Below are 23,244 nucleotides of genomic sequence, written 5' to 3' on the forward strand. Positions count from 1 at the left end.
AAATAAAAAAATTGATACTCAAATTAACCCACTTACTCCTCCCTTTTCTTGGCAGTCCCATCTGTTCGTGTTGCAGTTAGTCCACCGGCCCTCCGTCCGCTCTGTCCTGCAGGGCTTGCTCAAGAAACGCCTCCTGCCTGCAGAACACTGCATCACAAAGAGTGAGTCTGTTTGCACCAAGCTTCATTTGGAATAAGAAGGTTAGGGAAAGGAGAGAGCCACATCAGAGGGCTCCCCTTTGGCCTTTGTGGCTGAAGAAATGTTTGCTAAGGGTTTAGGGACTCACCACATCAGTTTCCAGAGAGATTCCAAGGTAAAATCTCTGAGTATCAGCCCTAATTAACCAGTGAGAAAGCCTTTATTAAACCCCTGCTATATACTCAATGCCATGTCAGCCACAGGAAAGTTCAGGAATCATGAGATTCACCAGATGTGATCCCTTGTCCAAAGGAGCTCACAGTCTAACTGAGGTGATGAGATCAGCACACATGAAGCAACCACAGAGAGTTTATTCATTATTGGAGACATACTGAGGGTTTCAGGAATCTGAAGAGGGAGGTAACCTGGATTGGCTTTTTGGAGAAGGTAGGACCAGGATGAACCATTGAAGGATGGGTGAGCATTAGCTAGGGAGGGAAGAGGTAGGAAGGGAATTCCAGATGTGGAGATGAGGAGATACGACCTCAAAAATAGTTATGAACAGCATAGTGTAGCCTTTTCTGATTAGGTCTGTACTAGGGATGAGGGGACCCCCAACCAAGAGTTAGTGATGCTCCTAGGAAGCTGCTTGATATACAGAGGTCTAAGGCTAATTTCATAACTAGCCTCAAGATCTAGCCAACTGGTCTTGACCTCCACAGGAGACTAAAGAAGAAGGACTGAACTTAAAGCTAAGCAACATGAGTGACCTAAGGCAAATGCAATAGAGAACTAGCTAATGGGAGGAGCAAGAGAATCCCCTTTTATACTATCAGGAAGTGATTTATGTACAAACCTGGCCTAGAGTAGGAGAATGGATAAGGGGGTGAAGAGACAACTTCTTTCAAATTTTAAAATGCACATATGTGTCATCAATGACCCGACACCCCCCCCCCCAGATTCTTTGCAGACTAAGGAAGGAATATCAAAGGCCTTCTACAAATGGGAGAAAAAGGTACAGGGAATTCCCCATGGCTTCAGTAGGGAGATACTAAAGGCAATCTCAAAGTATTGGAAGATGGGAGGATTCAGACCTGTCATTTCAGATTTTTTCAGTATAAGGATCTCTTAGTGAGGGAACTGCCCACATCAATTTGGATCAGCCAGTGCTCAGTAATTTCTAGTCTTTGACAGAAGTGTTCTGGGACCAACTCATTCCAGCCCTCAAGAACCAGTTGTTAATTTTCATTGTAACTGAATGCTACAAATTAGAACATAACTTATTGTTTTACTGATTGTCCAGACTTGTGAAAGTAATGGCAAAATTCTTAGTAATGCTCTTTTTTTTATTTTCCTAAACAGCTGGTTGTTAAACAATTACCTGACCCTGGGCAAGGAACTTAACCCTAGTTGTCTAACCTTAACACTTTTCTACCCTAAAATTACTATTGGGGGGGGGAGCAACCAGCTGGCTCAATGAATGGAGAGCGAGGCCCAGAAAAGGGAGGTCCTAGATTCAAATCAGATCTCAGACACACTTCCCAGTTGTGTGACCCTGAGCAAGTCACTTGACCCCATTGCCTAGCCCTTACCTCTCTTCTGCCTTAGAACCAATGCACAGTTTTGATTCTAAGATGGAAGTTAAAGGTTATAAAATATATATTTTTTTATTTTAAAAAGAATCAATACTTAGTATTGATTCTAAAACTGAAGGTAAAGGTTTAAAAAAAATACTCATATACTGGTGGGTCTTAGAATTTCCTGGAACTCTGAGTTCACTTGCCCAGAATCACATGACGTGTGTGTGTGTGTGTGTGTGTGTGTGTGTGTCTCTTGGGGGCAGGTGCTTCTGAATCTGAGACCAGCTCTATCCATTAGATGCACTTCCCTTCACTTACTCTGACAGTTTTTCAGGTGACATGTTTTTCAGGTGACATGTTCATTTGAACTTGTGACTATACAGATACTCACTTTAAAACTCAGGTTGATTCTTCTGCCATATTTTTTTCTTCTGATAATGATACCTTTAGCAAAGAGAATTCTGGGTAGGGGACTATCCTGAACTAGCAGCAATTTCCATTGCCCAAGGAAGTGGTCCTTGCTCCGCTTTTACAGTGAATTGCTGACCCAATCTCTGAAGCCTTTCCAAGTAAACTGAGACACACACACACACACACACACACACACACACACACACACACACACACACGCCCCATTAGTGAAATGGGTCCTGTTTTCTAGGATTTTGGCAAAGGCCACAGATCACTGCCGCCGTTGCAGCAATAGTCAAGACCTTCTTGCAGGCAGGACTAGGACAGCCACCTAACTAACTTGATGAATGTCTAGGTGCCCCTACCAGGTCTATCCAAGGCTCATTCAACTCACGCCCATATTCTCAGGCATTCATCAGAGCTGCCAAGGAGACACTTTAAATACTAATGAGGTTGCGGTGTCTCCTAGAAGCCATGTAGCTGAGCAGGGACATGTCTCCAATATTAATGGAAATATGTCAGGGTTGGGTTTGGAGGGGTGGAAGGAAGGAGAAGAGTGCTTGATGAGGCACTGGTAATCATTAAATCTGCAGGAGAGATAGATGGTATTTGTACGGACCTTTTCTGCAGACAGATTTATTATCCCCCCTGAGGAACAACCAAGGGTAGCTGTTTTCCTAATCCCTGTGTCTGTAACCTCTTGCGATAGTTAAGCGGAATTTCAGCAGTGTGGCCGCCTCTTCAGGCAATGCCACCCTCAATGGAGAAGATGGTGTGGAACAGACAGCAATCAAAGTGTCTCTGAAGTGTCCGATTACATTCCGGCGGATTCAGCTCCCAGCGAGAGGCCATGATTGCAAGCATGTCCAGGTGAGTAGGCAATGAGGATGCCTCCATGCCTTCATCCAGACCTCCTCTTTGTTCGGGGGGGGGGGGGAGTGGGTCACCTTTGGGCTTAGAGGGACTGGGGGAGGGAGAGAAGAGTTGGGCACAATAGCCCCTTTCAATCCTGGCACTGCTGTTAAGAGCTTCCTGACATTTTTGAGCCTGTCAGAGGGGTCAGTGGCAGGCACAGACTGCTTAACATTGCTCCCAGCTGCCATCCTCTATGCAAATATCATTCAGGACCCCCAACTCTCTAACATCCCACTGCCTGAGGTCATCATTAGGCTTCCCCCGAGCAGCAAAACATGTTTGCCTTTAAGAAAAGACTTGGCCATCATTAGATATTCTCGTACCAGGCATTCTCAGATAGTCTACTGATGCTCCATTCAGATCATTCTCTCTTGGTCTCTGTGGATTCACCTTTAGTGATTCCACTTGAGCCACAGGACCTGGGTTTGAATCCCATCTCTGCCACAAATGCTACCTTCGTGACTTTGGCTAAATAACTTAACCTCCCTAGGACTCAGTTATCTCCTCTTCAAAATGAGGGAGTTGGACCAGGTGACCTCTAAGAGCCTTCCAATTCTCAAGCTACCCTTTCATGGACCTACTCTGTCTGTAGACCCATAGGTGTACACCTATATACACCACAGAGTATAACAAGAAATTTAAGGGTGTGATCCTCACCCTCTGGGACCTTGCAGGAAAAGTAAGGAATGATCCAAGACACTATTAAGAATCATCCCCAAGGCTCTAACCTCATAGGTGCCAAGGAGTTATAGAAATAGTAAATGGTCTTGAGTTTAGAGGGAAGATAGTGATCCTTTTAGGGGAAAATGATCCAGAAGGCTTCAGAGAAGAGGTGGGAATTAAGCTCTGCCTTGAAAGAAGAATGTCCTTATGCTAGGACAGACTAGGGGCAGGAAGCCAAGCAAGAAACAGATACTAGCAGATCAGATAAGAGGCAACAGGACAGCTCTGGGACTCAGAATGTTGAAGCCAAGGAATAATCAGATGGTGGGGAGAGGTTCTCCCAGAAGTCCAGAGCCCCAGAGGCATTTTATTGACAGCAAAGGAAAAGGTTGTGAATGTTAGTGTCCAAGCCTCAGAGCAGCACAAGTTGTATCCAGGACTTTGCATTTCTGGATTCGGGGGTCCAGTGTGCTCACTCAACACTCTTGTCTTCAATCTTTTCAGTGTTTCGATTTGGAATCATACCTGCAACTGAACTGTGAGAGGGGGACCTGGAGGTGTCCAGTGTGCAAGTGAGTAAGCGTGTTTGGGTCCAGAGAGCTGAGCCCATCCCTTTTTATCCATCCACCCCAGCTAGCTGGATGCCCTCCTTTGCACTGCCCTTTGACAGTGGCCTTAGTCTTTGAAGGACAGTAGTAGCTAATCATTCCCTCCCCACTCCCCAGCCCTTAGGTGCAGGGACCATTCTAAAAGGGAATAAAAGAGAGGAACAAGCCCTAGCAAAAGGGTTATATATGGAAGGGGACAAGGCAGGCTGCAGGTTTAACACATTGAAATGTAGGAATCTTGTAGATGAGTCTTCTCTAAAGGGTTTGTAAGAACAGGACACACACAATACATACCCTCCTCAATTCTCTTTGGGAGTGGGGGGGAGAGAGAGAGAGAGAGAGAGAGAGAGAGAGAGAGAGAGAGAGAGAGAGAGAGAGAGAGAGAGAGAGAGAGAGAGAGAGAGAACAAATTACCCCCTGGGAATGGAAAGAGAATGGGTGTTGGGGTGTTGGCCAGGTTCGTCACTTAGAAGGAAACCCCCTGGAATCCTGGGCTTAGTCTAGGAGGTAAACAATCGATGACTTTGCTTCTTTCCTTGTCTAGTAAAACTGCTCTGCTTGAAGGCCTGGAGGTCGACCAGTACATGTGGGGAATCCTGAATGCCATCCAGAAGTAAGTGCTGCTGACCTGATGGGAGACCTTGGTTGGGGGGCAGTTCTGACTTTGGCTTCTGAAAAATGATGCTCAAGGCAGCAGGGTAGCCCCTGATTTCTTAGGCTCTTGTCACTTACCACTTTGTTCTTCTTGGATAGGGGCCACTTCCACCCCCCTGACAGTGTCTCTTCATTCACATTTAGAGCCTCATTTCAATAAGCATTTACTTATATTGATCACTCTTTATTTTTATGTTATTCATAGATTATTGATTGATGCTTTGATATTACAGATTATTGATTCTGCTATTTTAAAATCATTTTCTTTTCCAAAGAGAATTTTCCTGTCCTCTCTCCCAGGAAAACATCCCCTCTGACAAAAACTAAAAATAGAAAGGGAAGGAGTGGCTAGGTAGCACAGAGGATAGAGAACCAGACCTGGAGATGGGAGGACCTGGGTTCAAATGTGGCCTCAGACACTTCTTAGTTATGTGACCCTGGGCATGTCACTTCACCCCCATTGCCTAGCTCTTACCACTTTTTTTACCTTGGAACTTAGTATTGATTCTAAGACAGAAAGTAAGGGTTTAAAAAAATATAAAGGGGGGGAAAAAGGTGGTTCAGTAAAACTAACAAGCCATCTGTAGTGCAGTGGCTTGGCCTGAATGTCTACCATGGCAGAAAGGAGGGAAGGCAGCAAGCACAATTTCTCATCTCTCCTTACAAACCCAGCTTAATCATTATCACTACCCAGTTTGATCTGATGGGGTTTTTTTCCTTCTGTGTTATTATATTTTGATTTGCAGCGTGGTTGTTATTATGGCTAATGTCTTCCTGGTTCCGTTTACCTTATTGCATTAGTTCAGAGCCACAAGAATTAACAAGTGGCTTTTATTTGCCAGAAGCAATCCACTTGCTGGGGCTACAGAGACAAAACAGCCTAACAAAAAACCTTAGACTCTACCTTCAAAGAGCTTACATTCTGCTAATTAAGTTAGTGTGGGACCTTACTGGGTAGAGTTTTGAGCAAACAGTGATGGGTTGGTGTAGGAGGTCTCCAAGGTCCTTTCCAGCTCTAAATCAGGAACTCTAAGAACATCTGAGGAATGTTGGGACCTCAGTTCCCAACCAGCCTGAGGGTGACTAATACCATCTAGCCTAGGCCCCAAGCCAGGAATCAAGGTTTCCCACTCCTTCCTCTCACTTCTATTGATATCTAGACATAGATTTGTCCTGAGAAAGAAACAAAATGACCAGGTCCTAGGAGGAAAGTAGAGCCTGCTTATTTTCTGTGGGGCATCAAGGCATCATGGAGACCAAACAAAGCTGGGAGTCAAGAATTCAAGTCCCAGATCTGCCCCTGCCTCATTCTGGGACCATAGGCAAATCCCTTGTACCACTTTACAGCTGAGGAAAAAATGAGGCTCCTTCTGAGCTCCTGTCTCACATCACTAATTGCCTTTTGGATGTTTCAAACTATATGGACCACAATAAGCATCTCAGACTAAATATGTGCAAAATCAAACTTGTCCTTCTCCCCAAAGCCTCTCCCCTTTCTAAACTTCCCCATTACCACCAAGGACCCCTCAACCCCCCCCCCCATCCTCCCAGACACCAGCCCAGATCTCCAGTCTGTTGCCATGGTTTACTCTTCCTGCATTCATACCACCTTTCCCATGTATCCTCTTCTCTCTAGCCACCTAACAACTGCCCTAGTTCAGATCTTCATCATGTCTCTCTTGGGGTATTCCAGTCACCTTCTGGTTGTGCTCCGTGTCTCACTCAGCTATCACTGTGCTTTCCTACAGCAATGGTCTAACCAGGTCACCCCCCCTCCCCCCCTCCCCCGAGCTCAGTCCCCTGGGTCTGGAATGCTCTCTGTCCTCACCTGAACTTCCTGGGATTCCTTCGGGACTCAGCTCCAATCCTGCCATCTGCAGCGGCACTTTTCTGTTCCCCTGGCCTCCACCCTGGTGGCTAGCGCCTTCTCCTCTCAGATGGCTTTCCATTTTTTCTCCATTAGTCTTATCTGTAGCTAGTTATTTACACGCTGCCTCCTCCATGAGAATGGGAGCTCTTTGATCATAGTGATGTGTTTTTATCTTTCTTTGTATCCCCAGAGTTTAGCATGGTGCTTGGCACATGTAAGCCCTTAAGTGAGACTTGTTGATTGATGACCAGTTAACTTTGCATCAAGGAAAAGATGAAAGAATATATGTTCAAAAGCTTTTAAAAACTAATCAGGAAGTTGGCTACAGGGGGTGGGAGGAGGAGAGGGAAAGAACATGAATCATGTAACCATGGAGAAATATTCTAAATTAATTAATTAAATTTAGTTTTAAAAAAACTAATCAGGAAGAGGGACAACTATATGGCTCCCAGTTGGGAGGTTCTAGGTTCAAATTTGGCCTTAGATAGTTCCTAGCTGTGGGACCCTGGGCAAGTCAATTAACCCTGTTTGCCTAAGCCTTGCCCTTCTGTTTTAGAATTCGTACTAAGACAGGAAGGCAGGCTTTTTTTTTGTTTAACTGACCTGGAGCTATTAGAGTAGCTAAGCCCTTTGAGGCAGATTCAGGCATTTAGAAAGAGGGATCCTCTGCCATTCCCTACAGAAGATCCACCAAGAGCCTTAGCTATTTTTTTCTTTGTCATTTGCAGCTCTGAGTTTGAAGAGGTTACCATCGACCCCACATGTAGCTGGAGGCCAGTTCCCATCAAATCCGATATCCACATCAAGGATGACCCGGATGGCATCCCCTCCAAAAGGTTTAAGACTATGAGCCCCAGCCAGATGATCATGCCCAATGTCATGGAGATGATTGCAGCTCTGGGCCCTGGCCCATCCCCCTATCCGCTTCCTCCCCCACCTGGGGGCACCAACTCCAATGAATATAACAGCCAAGGTAGGTGAAACCAGGAACCAACTTCCCCTCAGCCTCAGTTCACCAAGATGGGAGTCAAAGAAAGCCCAAAGGGCATGATAGAACTGAGTTTAAGACTTTGGATTCCAGAGATCCTCAAGCACACATCCTTCCTACCCTGTTTCCCAGTTGTGTTCTCACTTCCCACTCCCCACCCTACCCCCCTAACCCCCCACTGTAATTCAAAGCATCTCCAGGATATTAATACCTTTGACTTACCCATGTAACAGAAGAGGAAAGAAAAAAGGACAATGACGGTTCCCAAAAAGGATGTTTGCAAGCTTTGTCTTTATCTAGATTTTCCCCACTGACACACACCCCAATCTTTGTTCTCCAAGAAATTAGATACCCACAGAAGTAGTAGGGAAAGGTGGGGAGGAGAGAATGCTTATTATCCATGCTGTGTCATCACCATCATGCTTAATCACAGTACAGAGCCATTCTGAGCTACCGTATTGGACACATGGTCACATCCTGTTCCCCAAGTTCAGCATGTCTCACTATGCAGGTGTCATAATCCCTGCATGAACCTAGACTGTTTACAGAGCTGGGATGAGGGGAGGGAGGAATGATACCGTGGGAACAAACCCATAATCCCTTCCTTCAGAGGGCTTTGTTTTTCAAAGAAATAAGACCCGATTTCCCTAGGGTGTCTGTCCTTGCTCCATCCCTATGTCCCCATGTGTGTCCCTGCCTTTGACAATGAGTAAACTTCATTGTTCGAGTCGAGCAGGCTCATGGCTACAGCCTTCAACCATACCTGGCCAATAGAGAGCCCCTCCCACATCTAGATTCAGGGGCCATCACTGGGGTGCTATCTGATGAGAGAGCCTCATCCTTTCCACAGTGGCATACCCATGCATGTTCCCACTTTCAGGAATTATTTTATTCCTTAGAAAGTAACCCCATTAAGCCAATGAACTTGAGTTTCCAGAAGGTCCTCTTGTAGGAAATTTTGAGCAGTTCTTACCAGACATCTTCCTTATCCTCTCTTAGTATAAGCAAGAGATCAAGATACCCATGGGGCAGTGGGTGGCACAGAAAAGCCAAAACACTTGTGTTCAAGTTATACAACACTAGGTAACCCAGTGTTAAACCTAGCAAGCTAGGATCAGAAAAAAGTCCAGAACCAACACCCCATCCTGTTTACTCTTACACTGCTTTGGGAAGACAATGAAGTAGAAAGAGTGATGAAGGATAGAATCCTAGAATCTAGAAACTAGAATTTGGAAAGGGATAGAAATCAGCTGCTTCAACTCACTCATTTCATAGATAAACTGAGATCCAGAACTGTGACATGACTTGCCCAGGGTAACCCAGCTCGTTGGTGACAGAAAGAGGTCTATAGCCTGGAATCTCTGATTCTAGGAGTTAAGTTTTGTCACTAACTCATGGAGTGACCTTGGATGAGATACTTTGATTCTCCGAGCCTCAGTTTCCCCTTCTGTAAAACAAGGGAGTTGGACTAGATGATCCCTAAACTTTATTTTATAGTCACTTTCTGGTATCTTTTTCTCCCCTGTATTCTCCATGATGCTGAGCAGCTGTGTAGGAATTTCTTCCATAAATGAGGTTTGGTTGTTTATCTCCATGCCAGTTTAGATGAGTTTCCCAGCCTGCACAAGGCACTTATTACTAGAAAGGTCTATACCGCCACCAGTGGTTGGTTTTACTATGCAACCATAGCTTGAGAACATCGGGAAAATTCTCTTCTTTCTCTTACTTTTCAGTAAAAACCCTTGGCCTGTCCTTCTCCTCATTAGCACACCTTTACTTTCCTTCCCAGCTCAATGGACCCAAGAAATTTCAGTCCAACACCTCACCATGTACAACCTGGGCTGAGCCTGAGGGAGCTTGCTCCAGATTCCTCAGTATAGGGATAGAGAGAAATTGAACTCTCTCAAGCCTTGTCCCATGCCTCATGCAGAGGTCCTGATGCCCAAATGCTATCTACCTAGTGGGTGACCCCCCCTCCCCTCCCCTTGTTTTCACCCCCCCAGGCAACAACTACCAAGGCCACGGTAACTTTGACTTCCCCCATGGGAACCCCGGAGGGACGTCCATGAATGACTTCATGCACGGGCCCCCTCAGCTCTCCCACCCCCCGGACATGCCCAGCAACATGGCTGCCCTGGAGAAACCCCTCAGTCACCCCATGCAAGAAACTGTAAGTACCCTCTCACCATCCTCCTCCTTTCCCTTCTCTGACCTACCCAACCCTCTTTCCCTACCTAAATCCCTTCCCTCCCTCTTGGACTAGACTGGGGAACAAAGGTCCCAGTCTGAGACACTTCTTTGTGGATGTTTTTTGTTCCTTTCCCAGCCGAGAGAGAGGCCAAGTTGCAGGAATGGGAGTCAAGGGTGAATGGGGACAAGTCCTGCCAATGTTTCCAGATATAGTATTAGCTAGCGGACAGTGGACTGTCAGTTAAATTCCCTTCTCCCTCCCTCATAGATTTGCTGCTTCTATTGGGTCAGCCTTAGAGAGGCATCCTCCAGCAGTTTGATTCATTCTGCAGGTTTCTTTAAAGACAAGGAGTCTAGACTCTCTCTTCCCTTACATATACACACATTACAACAAAGTTGCCATATTGTGTAGTAGACAGGACTTTAGGTTGAAAGTCAAGCGACCTGGATTCCCATGCCGATTACTACATCGGTGACTTTGGGCACCACTCCATTTCATTAGGACTTTGTTTCCCCATCTGTAGAAAGGGTGAGGTGAGCAGGGATCTGGACAGTCCCAAAGCTTTCTTCTAGCTTAGATGATCCCGATTTATTCAGCCTTCATCTACTCAGTGTTCAGATCCCACATCTGACATTCAGTATGGAACCAACGTCTTGGACATTCTTCTCAGTTCCAAAACCAACCATCTTAGAATTGGAATCACCATGACAGTATCACCTTGCAGTAGGTATAGCGTGTCATCCTTCTCAAAGAAAATAGTTTTATCCTCAAAGAAGAAGCTCTAGGTCATATAGAGCAAGACAGCCAGGGGCCCAGAATCTGGTGTTGGCTTTGATGACATCCTTTGTTGGTTTCTCTCCCACCTTGAGAATGAATGTGAGTCAGAACAGGTAAAGAAGGCTTTCTGAAGTAAAACCAGGACAGGCAGAGGAGGAGGGTGGATAGATGTTGTTCCTTTCTGAGTCTTCCCTGCCTTGACAGATCTTGGTCACCTTTCCAGATCAGCCAGTTAGTTGGCCGATAAGAATAACAGGTAGGGTCCCTTCTTCTTCCTCTAACAAATGGGTAGCAGGTCAACTAAAATGGCCAGCCACTTAGAATAAGCCTCATTGAGTCCAGATTCATGAGAATGCTGTGTCCATGCCATATTTTTCCCTGAAGAAGCCAGAGAGCTTTTGCTGAAAGAAGAAGCCAAGAGCAGTAATTATTAATACCCCACTTTGGGGCAAAAGTTTTATATATTTTACAGTGAGGACATGTCTTTGAGATCTCAATTAGATTTAAGGCATGTATTGTCATTACTGTTCTATAGATGAGGAAATTGAGGTTCAGAGGCTTTAAGTGACCCAGCCAATTGCCCATGGAGTCAGAACTAAAGCCTGAATCCCCATGTTGGTGCTCTTTCCACCGCCAAAGGCAATAGTCTTTGGACACAGGGATAGCTGAGGAAAAAGGACCGTGTATTATTCCCTGACCTCCCAGACTGTAGATATAGAATCATAACCTGTACCATGGCTTAGAAATTTGTTTTCAGAATATTCTTTTTTTTTTTAACTTCTTTGGGCAATTGAGCTTGTGTTGACTCCATACAACCTACCTATATATATCTTCTTCCCACCTCCTCCTCTCCTGTTACCTGGCATTAGCAATACCAGCTGTCTCCATATCTGATTCACTCTCTCATGGTCCAGTATCCTCAGACCCAGAAGCAGGGTTTAGGAAAGGAGATTAGGAAGAAGAGGAAACTGAGATAAACTCTGTGGTCTGATTTCTGTCGCTTACACTTCCTAGTTTCTTTGGGCAGTCTGCTAAGTTGTGTGGTTGGATTTAGAATAAAAGAGAGGCTGGAGCTCAAGAAGTATGCACCAAGGGATCCCAAATCTGCTCTACTCTTTTTCCCAAGCCCTGGGGAAGAGGAAGAGGCAGAAGGCAAGGGTTGGGATTTTTGCTTTGGTTTGTTTTTTGGTCCTCTAATGACTTTGGCCTTGGAACCAACCAGGAGCTCAAAGTACCAGGCTTTAGAATTATAGCTCAGAATCCACTTTTAGGCATAGACTGGGGTTTTAAAACCAGACAAAGATATGGCACTCTTGCTTCCCCGAGAACCTCTAACTATGTGTGCCAACCCAGAGATAATGAACTATAGGAAATCAGAATTGTGGGTCAAGAAAAAAGAGGCTAGGCTCGCAAGGAGGACAAAGGGAGATTGCTCCCAGAACTCAGCCAAATCATTGGCTAGAGACAGACTAAGCTTTGGCCTCCCAGTCCTCAGAGAGCTGAGTATATGTGGAGAAATAATTGAGGATTTTATTAGGAGTTTCTAAAAGTACTCCCTACTTTTCCTCTTTCCACTTTTCCTAGTATCCAAGACATATAGGGGGTCTCCCCTTAAAATGGAGCAGGGGAAAAATGGACTGAATTTGAATTGGGCTCTGTAAAAAATGGAATGACAAATTGGTAAATTTTCCAGGGTGTTTTCTGTCCAAGGTAGAGAATAAAGAAAGAAAGATTCAGGTCCCTGAATAAGCTTCTGAAAATAAAGGGCATATAGGGCAGGTAGGAGTGAACCTAGACAAGCCAGTTAACCCCAACTGCTCAGCTCTTACTCAGACTCTTCTGCCTTGGAATGGATATGTAATACTGATTGTAAGACAGAAGGTGAAGGTTTAAAAAAAAAAAGAAAGGGCTAAAAGGCAGCCCCTGTGCTTAAAAGTCAATCATTCAGGCTGGCGATAGCCAGGGACTAAGTTCTCGAGCAGAGTCCCTGCCCAATCCAGGAGAGATGCTGGTTTACATACAGAGAGGTTCATGGCTCCCTTCTCCAGGCACTCCCAACACCCTAGATTTGGGTTAGGTGCTGGAAGCATCCTCAGAACAAAGACAAGTACTTGTTTTCAGAGTAGCCAGTGAAATTCTGTTCATTTGGATCTCCCTCGTTCAGGATTTGTGGAACTGATTAAAGTGTGCTTGGATCCATCAACCATCTACTCTACTGTCCACCTGCTGGAAGTTTTAGGGAGATGCTTTTGACTCACTATAGAAACTTCCTATAGTTACTTAGTGCTCTTTCAAAGTGGGCCACCCCAACAGGCAGTGAATTCCCCGTCATCCCTAGAAGGATTCTAGTGATATAGAGCCACCAGAGATGCTATAGCAGGGACTCACTTCATTTTTCTGCCTCAGTTTTCACAGCTGAAAAATAAGGTGGTTGGATTAGATGACTTCTGAGGTCTGTTCAGGCTCCAAATTCTAGGATCTTGTGAATCTCAGAAGAGATAAAAGGTTGGAATAATTGACCCAAGAGGGAAAGTCTCTTTCCTTCCCACTCTGAGGTTTGTCAGGGGAGCATGGTTAGCAAACAGTCAGTGTGATTGAGCCCAGAAGAAGAATACGCTGCCTTAAGAAGAGAAAACGCCTTTCTGCGAGCTCTTCAACAAATTAATTTCTGTGTATGCAGCTCACTATAAACGTCAGTTCATTCAGAGCATCCCTCACACACACACACAGAGCTTCCTTAGCATGGTAGCCCTCGGTGGACAGATTTGCCAATTATACTTAAAAGTGATGAGACGTTTCAGTAAATTAATCACCAAGCATTTAATGAGAGCCTTCTATGTGCCAGGACTGCAGAAGGTTCTGTGGGTGCAGAGACCAGCATTTTCAATTCTCTGCCCTTACCAAGCTTCCATTCTCTGCAGGCAAACAACACGTACACATATAAGGGTATATGAAAATCTCTACAAAGTAAACACGAGGTCAAGAGGATTAGGAAGGGCCCTGAATAAGGAGGCATCTCTTTCCCTTCCTTTCATAGTTTTAAAGAGAATTCATTCAGACTGCCCTCCTCAACTGGAATAAGTGAGATCGGGCAGCTTCAACAGCCTTCTCTCTGGCCTTTGTGTCTTCTCCCTCTCTTCTCTATCTTCTGAGGTACCCCTTCCCCTATCCAGTTTTGGCTCAATATAGGAACTTCCTTACAGTTACTTAATGCTCTTTAAAATGGGCTACCCCAATAGGTGATGGGTTCCCTGTCAGCATGCCCCCTATCTGCCTTCCATAACTTTGGGGTGGTAACTGGCTTTTCAGTTCCCCCCTTTTCTGCTGACTGCAGTAGAAGAAAATTCCCTCCGATTTAGGGTTTTGGAGGACTTTGGAGCTGATTTTTGATTGGACTTCCACCCGGCCATGGTTTTTCAGGAGGGGAGGAAGAGAGCCGCTTGACTCTAAAACCTCTCCTTTTCTTCAGGTCCCCTCACCCCAGTGGGCACCCCAGTTACATTGTCCCTTTCCTCAGTGAGACCTCTCAGAAAGTGCCCAGTGTCAGCCAAAGAAACCCTTTCTGGTATTCGTGAAGCAGCTGGGTTTCCCGGCTCCCTCCTCCTGTCAGGGGGTACCCGTGGCTACCTAGAGCAATGGTGGGTCAGGTGCTTTGCTCTCTGTGTCTGCAGGCTCCTTGCCCCATGAGCTGCTGCCCCCCAGCTCTGTTCTGTGGCTGTGGCCAGAGCCAGCATTTACTCGCCTCCCCGCACCTCGAAACATTCACATTTTGCTTTTCCATTTCTGACCACGCTCTTGTTCATTGTGACGGTGTCCAGACTGGAGGAGACTTGGGGGGGTGGTAGGGGGACTGGGCAGGGGCTGGGGAAGAAGAGGCCAGGCTCCTCCGATTCTGTGTCTGTGCTTGTCTCTTGAAGTCCTTCATTCCCCCCCCTCCCTTCTCCCTCCCTCGTCTCCCCCAGAGACACCCAGTGTGGTCCCCCTTCTTCATGGCGCAGTGGCCTTCGCCTCCTTCCTGGTCATGCCCTTCCTGGTTGGTTGTTTTTGGGGGGCGTCTTTGGTTTTTTGTTTTGTTTTGTTCTTGATGGAAAAGCATTCAGTGTAAAGGGTGTTTTTGGTTTGTTTCGGTTGGTTTTGGTTTTGGTTTTCATTTTCTTCAGGCATCTCGTGCACTGTACCTAGTCACCTCACTTTTCTTTTTTTTCCTGCTTCTCTCCTCCTCCGCAGATCCCACATCCTGGCAGTTCTGATCAGTCCCATACTTCCATACAACAAGGTTTGCACGTACCACACCCCAGCAACCAGTCAGGGCCACCATTACATCACAGTGGGGCAGCTCCTCCTCCTCCTCCTCCACCTCCTCCTCCTCCTCCTTCCCAGCCGCCCAGGCAACCACCTCAGGCTGCTCCCAGCAACCATCCACACAGCGACCTGACCTTTAACCCCTCCACAGCCTTAGAGGGTCAGGCCGGAGCACAGGGAGCGTCCGACATGCCGGAACCTTCGCTGGATGTAAGTTTGGGTCACCGCTCTCATCTGCCTGCATTTAGGTTTGGCACCTGGATGTGCCCAAGAGACAAGGGGGGGAGAGGGGAGGAGGGAGAGGACAGGGGAAGGGGGTGGAGGAGGAGGTGGGATGTGTGACCAAAGGGGTGCACCTCCCCCACCTTCTGGGGAGGTGGGGGTGGGAGTGTGAGCCCAGTGGGCTCCTGTGGTTGGGTGCGGACAACACATCTCTTCTCATATCCTGGCTTCACCTAGATAAGGGCTGGGGCATCCCCAAAGGACAGGACAGATTTATTCTCCCTGCTTTCATTTGGGATTCTCCCTTCTTCATTAATAGACCCTTTGTCACTTCTACCTGGACCTCCAGGTTTAGAAAACCAAGGAAAAATCCTTGGTCTGTTCTGCCCAAACACACCCCTCCTTAATACAATTTTTTCTTAGGGGTTTGGGTTTGGGCTTTTTTTTTCTTTTTCTGTTTTTGAGCTTACAGCAATTTGAGGCATTCAGGGGGTATTCCCCCTTCCCGCCCTCTTTTTCTCCTCTCTTCTCTCTCCCCTTTCCTCTCCTGTTTTGGGTTTGTTGCTGTCTGTACCGTTCTGTCTCTCACTGTGGAGGGAACCAGAGGGCAGGATATTAGCCGAAGCCAGAAGAAGTTTAAGCGTCCCTTTATCTGTCTTGTCCATGTATGTGTCTCTGATTTATTGGTCCATGTGTCATCCATGCCTGCTTTTTAAACTCTTCTGTTGCACGTTCCATGTGGCCTTATGGGGGGCTCCCTGGGAGTTGGCAATAGAGAGAGGGATGGCGGGGTCAAGGGAAGGCTAGGCTGTTTGGAGGCTAAGCAGAGCTGGGCCAACCATGGGAGTGACTGGGGACCCCCTTCCTAGCCCAGTCTTGCCACCCAGGGTAGGAGGGATTATTGATGGCTTAATACAATCAAAATCGCCTTTCCCTGGGCCACCATCAGCACCCTCGGCTTCCTGGCCAAGGAGAGATGGATTGAGTCCTTAGAGACATTGGGCATTCATAATATCTGCAGGAAAGAGACTACAGAGAGAGGAGAACCCAGTGTGAGTCATTGAAGAAAAAAGAGAGGGCTGGATAAAGAATTACCAGAGAGTGAGACCAGTAAGGGAAAAGGAAATAGCATCCCCGAAAGGGGTCAGTTCCATTAGAGGTCAGCATCTACCACTAAATAAAGTAAGGCATTCTAGACACAAGAGTTGGGAGCTCTGCTCAGCCCTCCCACAAGGAGGATTCTAGCTGTCCAGCAAGGGACCGAGGGTAAGAATCGTAGGTCTAAAGCTGGAAGGGACCTCTGAGGCTATCGAGGCCAACCCCCTCGTTTTTACAGACCAGGAAACTGAGGTCTGGCAACGCTAGATGACTTTCTCAAAGTCATGCCGATAGTCTCAGGAGAGATTTGAAGCAAGTGCTCGAGCCCCATGGTTCCATGCCTCCTGCAGCTGCTACCTTGGGACTTCAAAGCCACTTAGCATCTCTTAGTTAGGAAACTTCTTTCCCTGTAAAGCAGTGATGTCAAACTCACATGGAAATGGGAGCCACTAAAAAATACATAAGGACCCTCAGAGTTGCCCATTAGAAAACCACATATTAACATTATCTGCATTTTACTGTATTTTTATTTATCTTCTTAAATATTTCCCATTTGCATTTGAACCTTGTTCATGCCACACAAGGAAGCCGTTATAGGCCACATATTTGACACCTCTGTTCTAGATCACCGAGTAGTTAATTACTGTGGATGAGGTGAAATAGCAGTTTATCAACCAATCACCCTATTAGATACTTAAATGCCTCCCCCCCAAAAAAGCCCCTAACAAATCCTCTTTGAGACGCACGAGTAATGAGATTTTTAGATCTGCCATTAACATCATCCCCTTAGATATGTCCTCTTTCCTCCCTCACTCCCAGCCCTTTCCACAAGCATTGCCCTGGCCTCTTGCCCCACATTCTGGCCTATTATTCAGAGCTTTGCCTCTGGGAGAAAAAATGGTCATTAAGAAAATGCTTCCATTAAGGTGAGCTAGGATGTGACCATTACAAGAGTGTCTTGGGATTCCCCAGCTGAAGCCCCCTGTCTGTTCAGAAGAAAAAGAACACCAGAACAGTGGAGAAGGAAGGAGCATTTAGACAAGACCCAGGGCACTGTAGACCCTTCATCAGTCTATAGTTATCCCACAATGAATCCAGACTTGGTCAATGCTCTATCAAGGTGACAGAGCAGGAATTTGGAGGAGGGGTGAGCAAGGGAACAGAAGCTGACCGCATCACCCAGTTCAGTGGGTTCCCACTAGCACTTGGCACAGAGTAGCTGCACAAGTCATCCCTCACAAACTCTGAGACTGGGGCATGAGTCCTGGCTCCAGATCGCAGGTGATCATTTGAACCTGCACAGAAGTACTTGCTGAGAGCAGAGGGTAGGGATTCGTTCTCAGAAAGGGGATTAGCAGGATATGGGACTAGGAACCCCAAAATCCAACATGCGCATGCCCCTAGCACTCAGCAGAAATACCTTCTCAGCCTTTGGGTGAGGTTCCTCCTAGAGATCTAGCTCACAGTATTCATCCTGGCCATCCAGGAATGGCTTCAGCCCTGCACTCCAGCCATATCAGCTCAGTAGTGAAGTGAGATGAAGCTTCGAGTTAAACCTCGCTGCCAGCCTTTTGCCCCTCAGTGGGGGCAGGATGGGTTTTGGTGGTGGGTAGCAGGCATTGGACCTGAGTTCAAATCCCAAATCTGCCCTTGAACAGTGGTGTGAATCTTGGGCAAATCACATGAACTCTCTGAGTCTGTTTCCTCCCCCCACAAAAAAAGAAGGGGTTGGACATGGTGGCATTCTAGCTCTCTAGGCCAGTGAGCTCATGCTCTTCCTTCTTCAGGAATAGAAATAGCTCCGTAAGTTGTGGTCCCATGTGACCTTGGGCCAAGAGCCCCAAGCTCTCTGGAGGGCAGCAGGAGGAAGAGTGACCCCCCAGAGGTGCCTGCCTTCAGCGATCAGTGGCCATCCTTCTCATTCCCTTCCCCATCTTTGTTTTCCAGCTTCTTCCAGAACTCACGAATCCAGATGAGTTGCTCTCGTACCTGGACCCTCCTGACCTGCCGAGCAATAGCAACGATGACCTTCTCTCACTTTTTGAGAACAACTGAAGCCCTCGGCTTTTAATCAGTCCCTTTTCCCTTCCCAACACGTACACACATGCACACGCATGCAAACACATACACACATACACACATACATACACACACATATTTCTCCACCCCAGAACTTCTCATTTGGAGGTGGGGTGAGGTCTCTTCCTACTATCACCTTCTCAGAACCATTGGCACTCAGTGGAGAGACTGCAGAAGAAGTGGTACCTAGACCACAGGGTTTGGGGGGCCCTTAGAGCGCCCACCTACTCCTGGCCCTGGCACGACAAAGCCTAAAGCCCAGGGCAGCTGCATTTCTGCCCATGTCCAACACAATCCTATAAGAAGAGCCTTGTGATGGAGAAAACCATCCCAGCACATCTCTAGCTCAGCAAGGATAAGAAAGTGGCTCTCTCTCCCCCCAGTCCCACCAATTCCTCCCATGCTGACCCAGTGTCAGAAAACAACCTTCTAACCCAGGGGTCTTCCATTTTTGAAACTGAGAAATCTCCCCATCCACCAATTTCCCAGACTGGACATCTTCTGAGCAGTCACAGAACCAGAAATATGGAGAGAGATGGATGGAACAGGCACGGTATCCTGGGGAGGGGTAGCCTATATGGGAGTGTCCTATGGGTGCTGGCCGGAGCTGCCGAAGTCACCACCACCGGAAAAGCACAAACCGTCCAAGAAAGAACCTCACCAGGCCAGAGCAGACCATTCTTTCTCCCCTCTTCTGCCTGGAGCTGAGGGTTCTCACTGTTGATCCCTGACCTCTTAGCCCAGACAGTCCCTGCAAGGGATCATGCTACACAGAGGCTCAGAGAGAATGGATGGAGATGGGAAGCCTTGGAAGGGATCAGGGAGGGAGAGCTGTTTTGTCTTTGGGTTCCAGCGGGAAGAGGGAACCATAGAGTTCTCTAAGATCATGGACAGTAGAGAGAATGGCCACTGGGTCGTTTGAATCACAAGAGGACCCTACAGTTCCCTCAACCAGCAATGGGAAAAGAACCTCAGCCTGTTTCCCTGAGGAAGGAGGAGAGGGATCAGGGAGGGGGGAGCTGAAAATGTGGGAAAGAAGAGGACAAACCTGTCAGGAGGCAGACACAGTAATGTATACCTTTCCTCCCAACATAGTCCTTTTTAAAAATACACAAAAGAATGAGAAAGTCGGTTTTAAATCGTCTGCAGAAAGGACCAGTGGAATTTGATAAATGAGTGACTTTGGGGGGCTGGGGAAGGGGGTAGTTCTTTTTCCCCATTCAGTCTTCAAGGCTGTTACATGTTCTCTAGCCTTCACATACACTGCCCACCCCTCACCCTCCCAGGTCCTTTTTCTGTCTCATTAAACATCAGAGCTTTCAGAAAGAAGGGAGATGAGACCCGGGCTGAGTATGGCTTGGTCTTGGGGGGTCCATTGAAAGCCATTGTTGTGTGTCACCCCTTCTGTTATTCTGTCCATGCCACTTGACGGGCTGCATCTCCAGCCCCAATGATTCCATGCACATCTTGGTGTGCCATGCCTTCCAGGGAGCATGACACAAGACATGCACACGTGCCAACCTGCTGTCTAAGGGGTCATATCTCAACTCGGTTTCATGTACCATTCTTCTCCCTTGGTGGTTTAGAATTAGCCTGACACTCTCTGCCCGTTGTGACATGAAGTGTTTTCTGCTTGTCCATCCATCTGTTTCTTCAAAGCCCCCTGGTTACCACTTTTCCAGATATTCATGCCCCTGCCCCAATCTCCCTATCTCCATTGTAATGTATGATTTCATTTGGGCTTAGCTTATGTTTCTTTCTGTAAATGGCCTGCTCTGGGCTCAGACGATGCTGGACTGGCTCCCATTCGCTCGAACCTGTCATTTCTTTGCTTCAAGTTCCTTGCTGTCACCACTGCCCCCAGAGCTAATCTTTGTCCTCCCCCACATACCTCTGGGCACCTGTAGCCCCTTGCTGTAGATATTACAGGAAACAGTGGTCACTTTCATTTATTCCCAGTCTCCCATATTCAGACTGTACCAGGTTTTCTGTAGAGAATTTGCCATCACACCTTCTTTGTACTAGTTGGTTTGGTTTTTTGCATTTTTCTCAGATGACGAGTTGTTCAGTATGCAAAATCAATTATTTTAAGGATCACTATTGTAAATATCTTTGTGAATATTTTAGTATCGTCTTTGATAATATTCAACATTTTCATGACCTGGTTATATCCTTTGCTGTTGTTTTTAAATACCTTGACTGAAGATGAAAAAAATGAGTCCTTTTTAAAAAAAAGTAAAACAAAAAAAATCAAAGGTTCTTTTTACAGACTTAAGGGAATGAAATTTCTTTTTATTTTAAAGATGTCAGCTCGCCCATTTGATCCATTTCCCAAATCCTTTGGCAGTAGAGAAAAGAGCTAAACAAACAGCATGAGTAGAATCTGGATTGTTTCCAGTAGTGTTCCAGATGTTACCACCCCTGGTGTGCCCTGCCATCTTCCACCACCTCTCCATCCCAATCACACATACAGACACATACATACATACACACACACTTGGGATAGAATGTGATTTGGGGGGTGGGGGGAGAACAGGCCAGTCCATTGTCTTCTGTATGGGGTGATCTCTGTGGGAAGGTCAGCCCCTCGACAGAATCTAAGGGTCCTTAGCTGCCAGGTATTGTGGCCATCTCTGGGACCTTTCTGATTTGCCCATGAATGATGAGTTGTCTACCCCCCAGTGCCACACTCCCTATATGTACTGCAGCATAGTTTCCTAGGACAAATCAGCACCTGCTTCCTCTTTTCCCAATTCTAAATGCTCCTCTCCTAGGAAGAACAAGTTTCCTGGCTTTGCCCAGCAAGGCAGCTTCCATCAAGCATTTTCCTTTAGACCTAAGTGTCAGCTTTCTCAAACAGGCAGTGATGGAGAGACACCAAGAATTTTCATGGAAGCCTTTCCCTCATCATTTGGGGGACGAGAGAGATGAGCTATGAAAGGGGGTCCAGGCTCTGGCTCTTTTTTTTTTTTAAGCTGTCAAAGGCACTATTACCTAGAGTAAGATCAGCAAAGAGGTAAACTCGAATGGAGATGATAATTTTGTAAGCAAGGGTGGCTCTCGAATCCCAAGATGGTGCCTACCATTCATGTCTTGGTGAATAGACCTGTTGGAGCCATCAGAATCTCCAAAGGTGCCCAGCTATACCTAAAGGAAACCTGATCATGGGATCTACTGGCGTGTTTGTGTCCATGTTGCCAAAGTTAGTTACAAGGTGGGATGGGGGTGGGTGGGAAAGCTCCGTGAAAGACATATGAGCACCCCCACCCTTTGGGCTTTTTAAAGCTTTATTTGTGTATCAAATTCCCAGTAGATTTTTTTTTCCAGATTAAAATATATATGTATATATATATTTCCCCTCCTTCCCCAATGGAAGCCCTAATTAACCCACAGAGACCTACACTTCTGCTCACTGATAGAACTTAGGACTGACCCATCCAGACACCTCCGTGTCAGCAGCAGAGACTCAAGGGACACGTCTGTATATATGTAAATGAGAAATAGAGACCTGTTAACAGAGATGCATTCATCTTCCTTGGAATGTGCATTTGATTTTATTTTGCAAAAAAGACAAACAAAAAAAAAAGCTTGGAGCTCCATCTCATGTGGAAAAAAAAAATAGATCCTGTCTGTTAGCGTTTGTGAAGTCTCCACATTGGATTCACACTCTGTAATATACACTGACCCTGTGTGGAAAGTTTTGCTTTGTCCTGTTTTTATTTTACCTACATGTACTCTTTAGCTTCAATGTGCTAGTCCTATCACCTGTGTATTTTTAGGGTGCTAAGAAAACAATGAAGAAAATAAAGGAGATTTAAAAAGATTGTAACCAAATTCATACTTTGTACAATTTTTGATATCATGATCAGAGGTGAATGACACATGCCCACACACAGGCGCAGTGCGTGCTCGCCTATTGCGCACGAGCCCCCATGTAAGTACGGTTGGAAGTAACTTGCAGAAATGGTCATTGTCTTTGTTTGTACATCGTATGTACAATGCAATCATTTCATACTTTAAACTGGTCAGAAAACTAATTGTGATTTCTAGTCTTGCAAAACTGTATGTAGTTAGATGATGTGACAACCTAATATTTATCTAATAAATATGTATTCAAACAAAACCTGTATATTAGGTGTTCATGTGGTTATTTTGTATTTAAAGATCAAATTATTGGACTATTGCTAGACATTTCTATACTCTGTTGTAACACTGAAGTATCTCATTTGCCCATGTTAATTTTTTTTTCTAAATAAATTTTCAAAATGAAGGTTTGGTGAATTAACCACTGTTTTGTGAATTTAAGAAGTGGGTCCAAAAAAGGAAAATGGCAGATTGCCCCAAAGAGTTTGGGAAATCCATCCAAACTGAGCTAGCTGGGTAAGGAGTGTTAGAGAGATTGGGAGGGCGTGGATGGAGGGGAGGATTGAAGATAAGTTTTCTAGTCTGGTGTCCCAATCAGACAGTGCTAAAAATAGACCCTCTTTTCTCTCCAGTCTGAGTAATGCACTCACTCACTTCCTGTGTTGGAATTTTATTTGTGGATATGAGAGAGGGTGAAAATCAGAATGTGGTTAGAAGAATGGGGGGAGAAAAACTGTTAGAGATAAAAAATGTGAAGATGTGAGTGGAATACTTGCTCCTGGGTATAAAGTAGTAGTCAAAGGTTTAAATAACACTTTACACTCATTCATTCAATCCACAGAACAACCCCATGAGTTAGAGGCATGATTATCTCCATTTTATGG

At 46.0% G+C, this 23,244-nt stretch overlaps 1 protein-coding gene across 22 annotated transcripts in view; it reads left to right on the top strand.

The window, feature by feature from the left end:
• ZMIZ1 (zinc finger MIZ-type containing 1) overlaps positions 1-22,766 on the top strand; it is a 477,780-nt gene extending 455,014 nt beyond the window's left edge. For 14 of the 22 annotated variants that reach the window (XM_056799734.1, XM_056799744.1, XM_056799737.1 and 11 more), the window contains 8 exons: positions 56-161; positions 2,839-2,999; positions 4,212-4,279; positions 4,860-4,928; positions 7,568-7,812; positions 9,831-9,997; positions 15,023-15,307; positions 18,365-22,766. In XM_056799734.1, coding sequence (XP_056655712.1) covers positions 56-161; positions 2,839-2,999; positions 4,212-4,279; positions 4,860-4,928; positions 7,568-7,812; positions 9,831-9,997; positions 15,023-15,307; positions 18,365-18,472 — 1,209 coding nt within the window. In that variant the 3' untranslated portion in view covers positions 18,473-22,766. The remainder of the gene's footprint in view (positions 1-55; positions 162-2,838; positions 3,000-4,211; positions 4,280-4,859; positions 4,929-7,567; positions 7,813-9,830; positions 9,998-15,022; positions 15,308-18,364) is intronic. The other 8 variants (XM_056799767.1, XM_056799790.1, XM_056799785.1 and 5 more) reach the window with 1 other exon arrangement.
• The last annotated feature ends 478 nt before the right edge of the window (positions 22,767-23,244 follow it).

The sequence above is a fragment of the Monodelphis domestica genome, chromosome 1 (genome assembly GCF_027887165.1).
Source record: "Monodelphis domestica isolate mMonDom1 chromosome 1, mMonDom1.pri, whole genome shotgun sequence".
Taxonomy (NCBI): Eukaryota; Metazoa; Chordata; class Mammalia; order Didelphimorphia; family Didelphidae; genus Monodelphis; species Monodelphis domestica.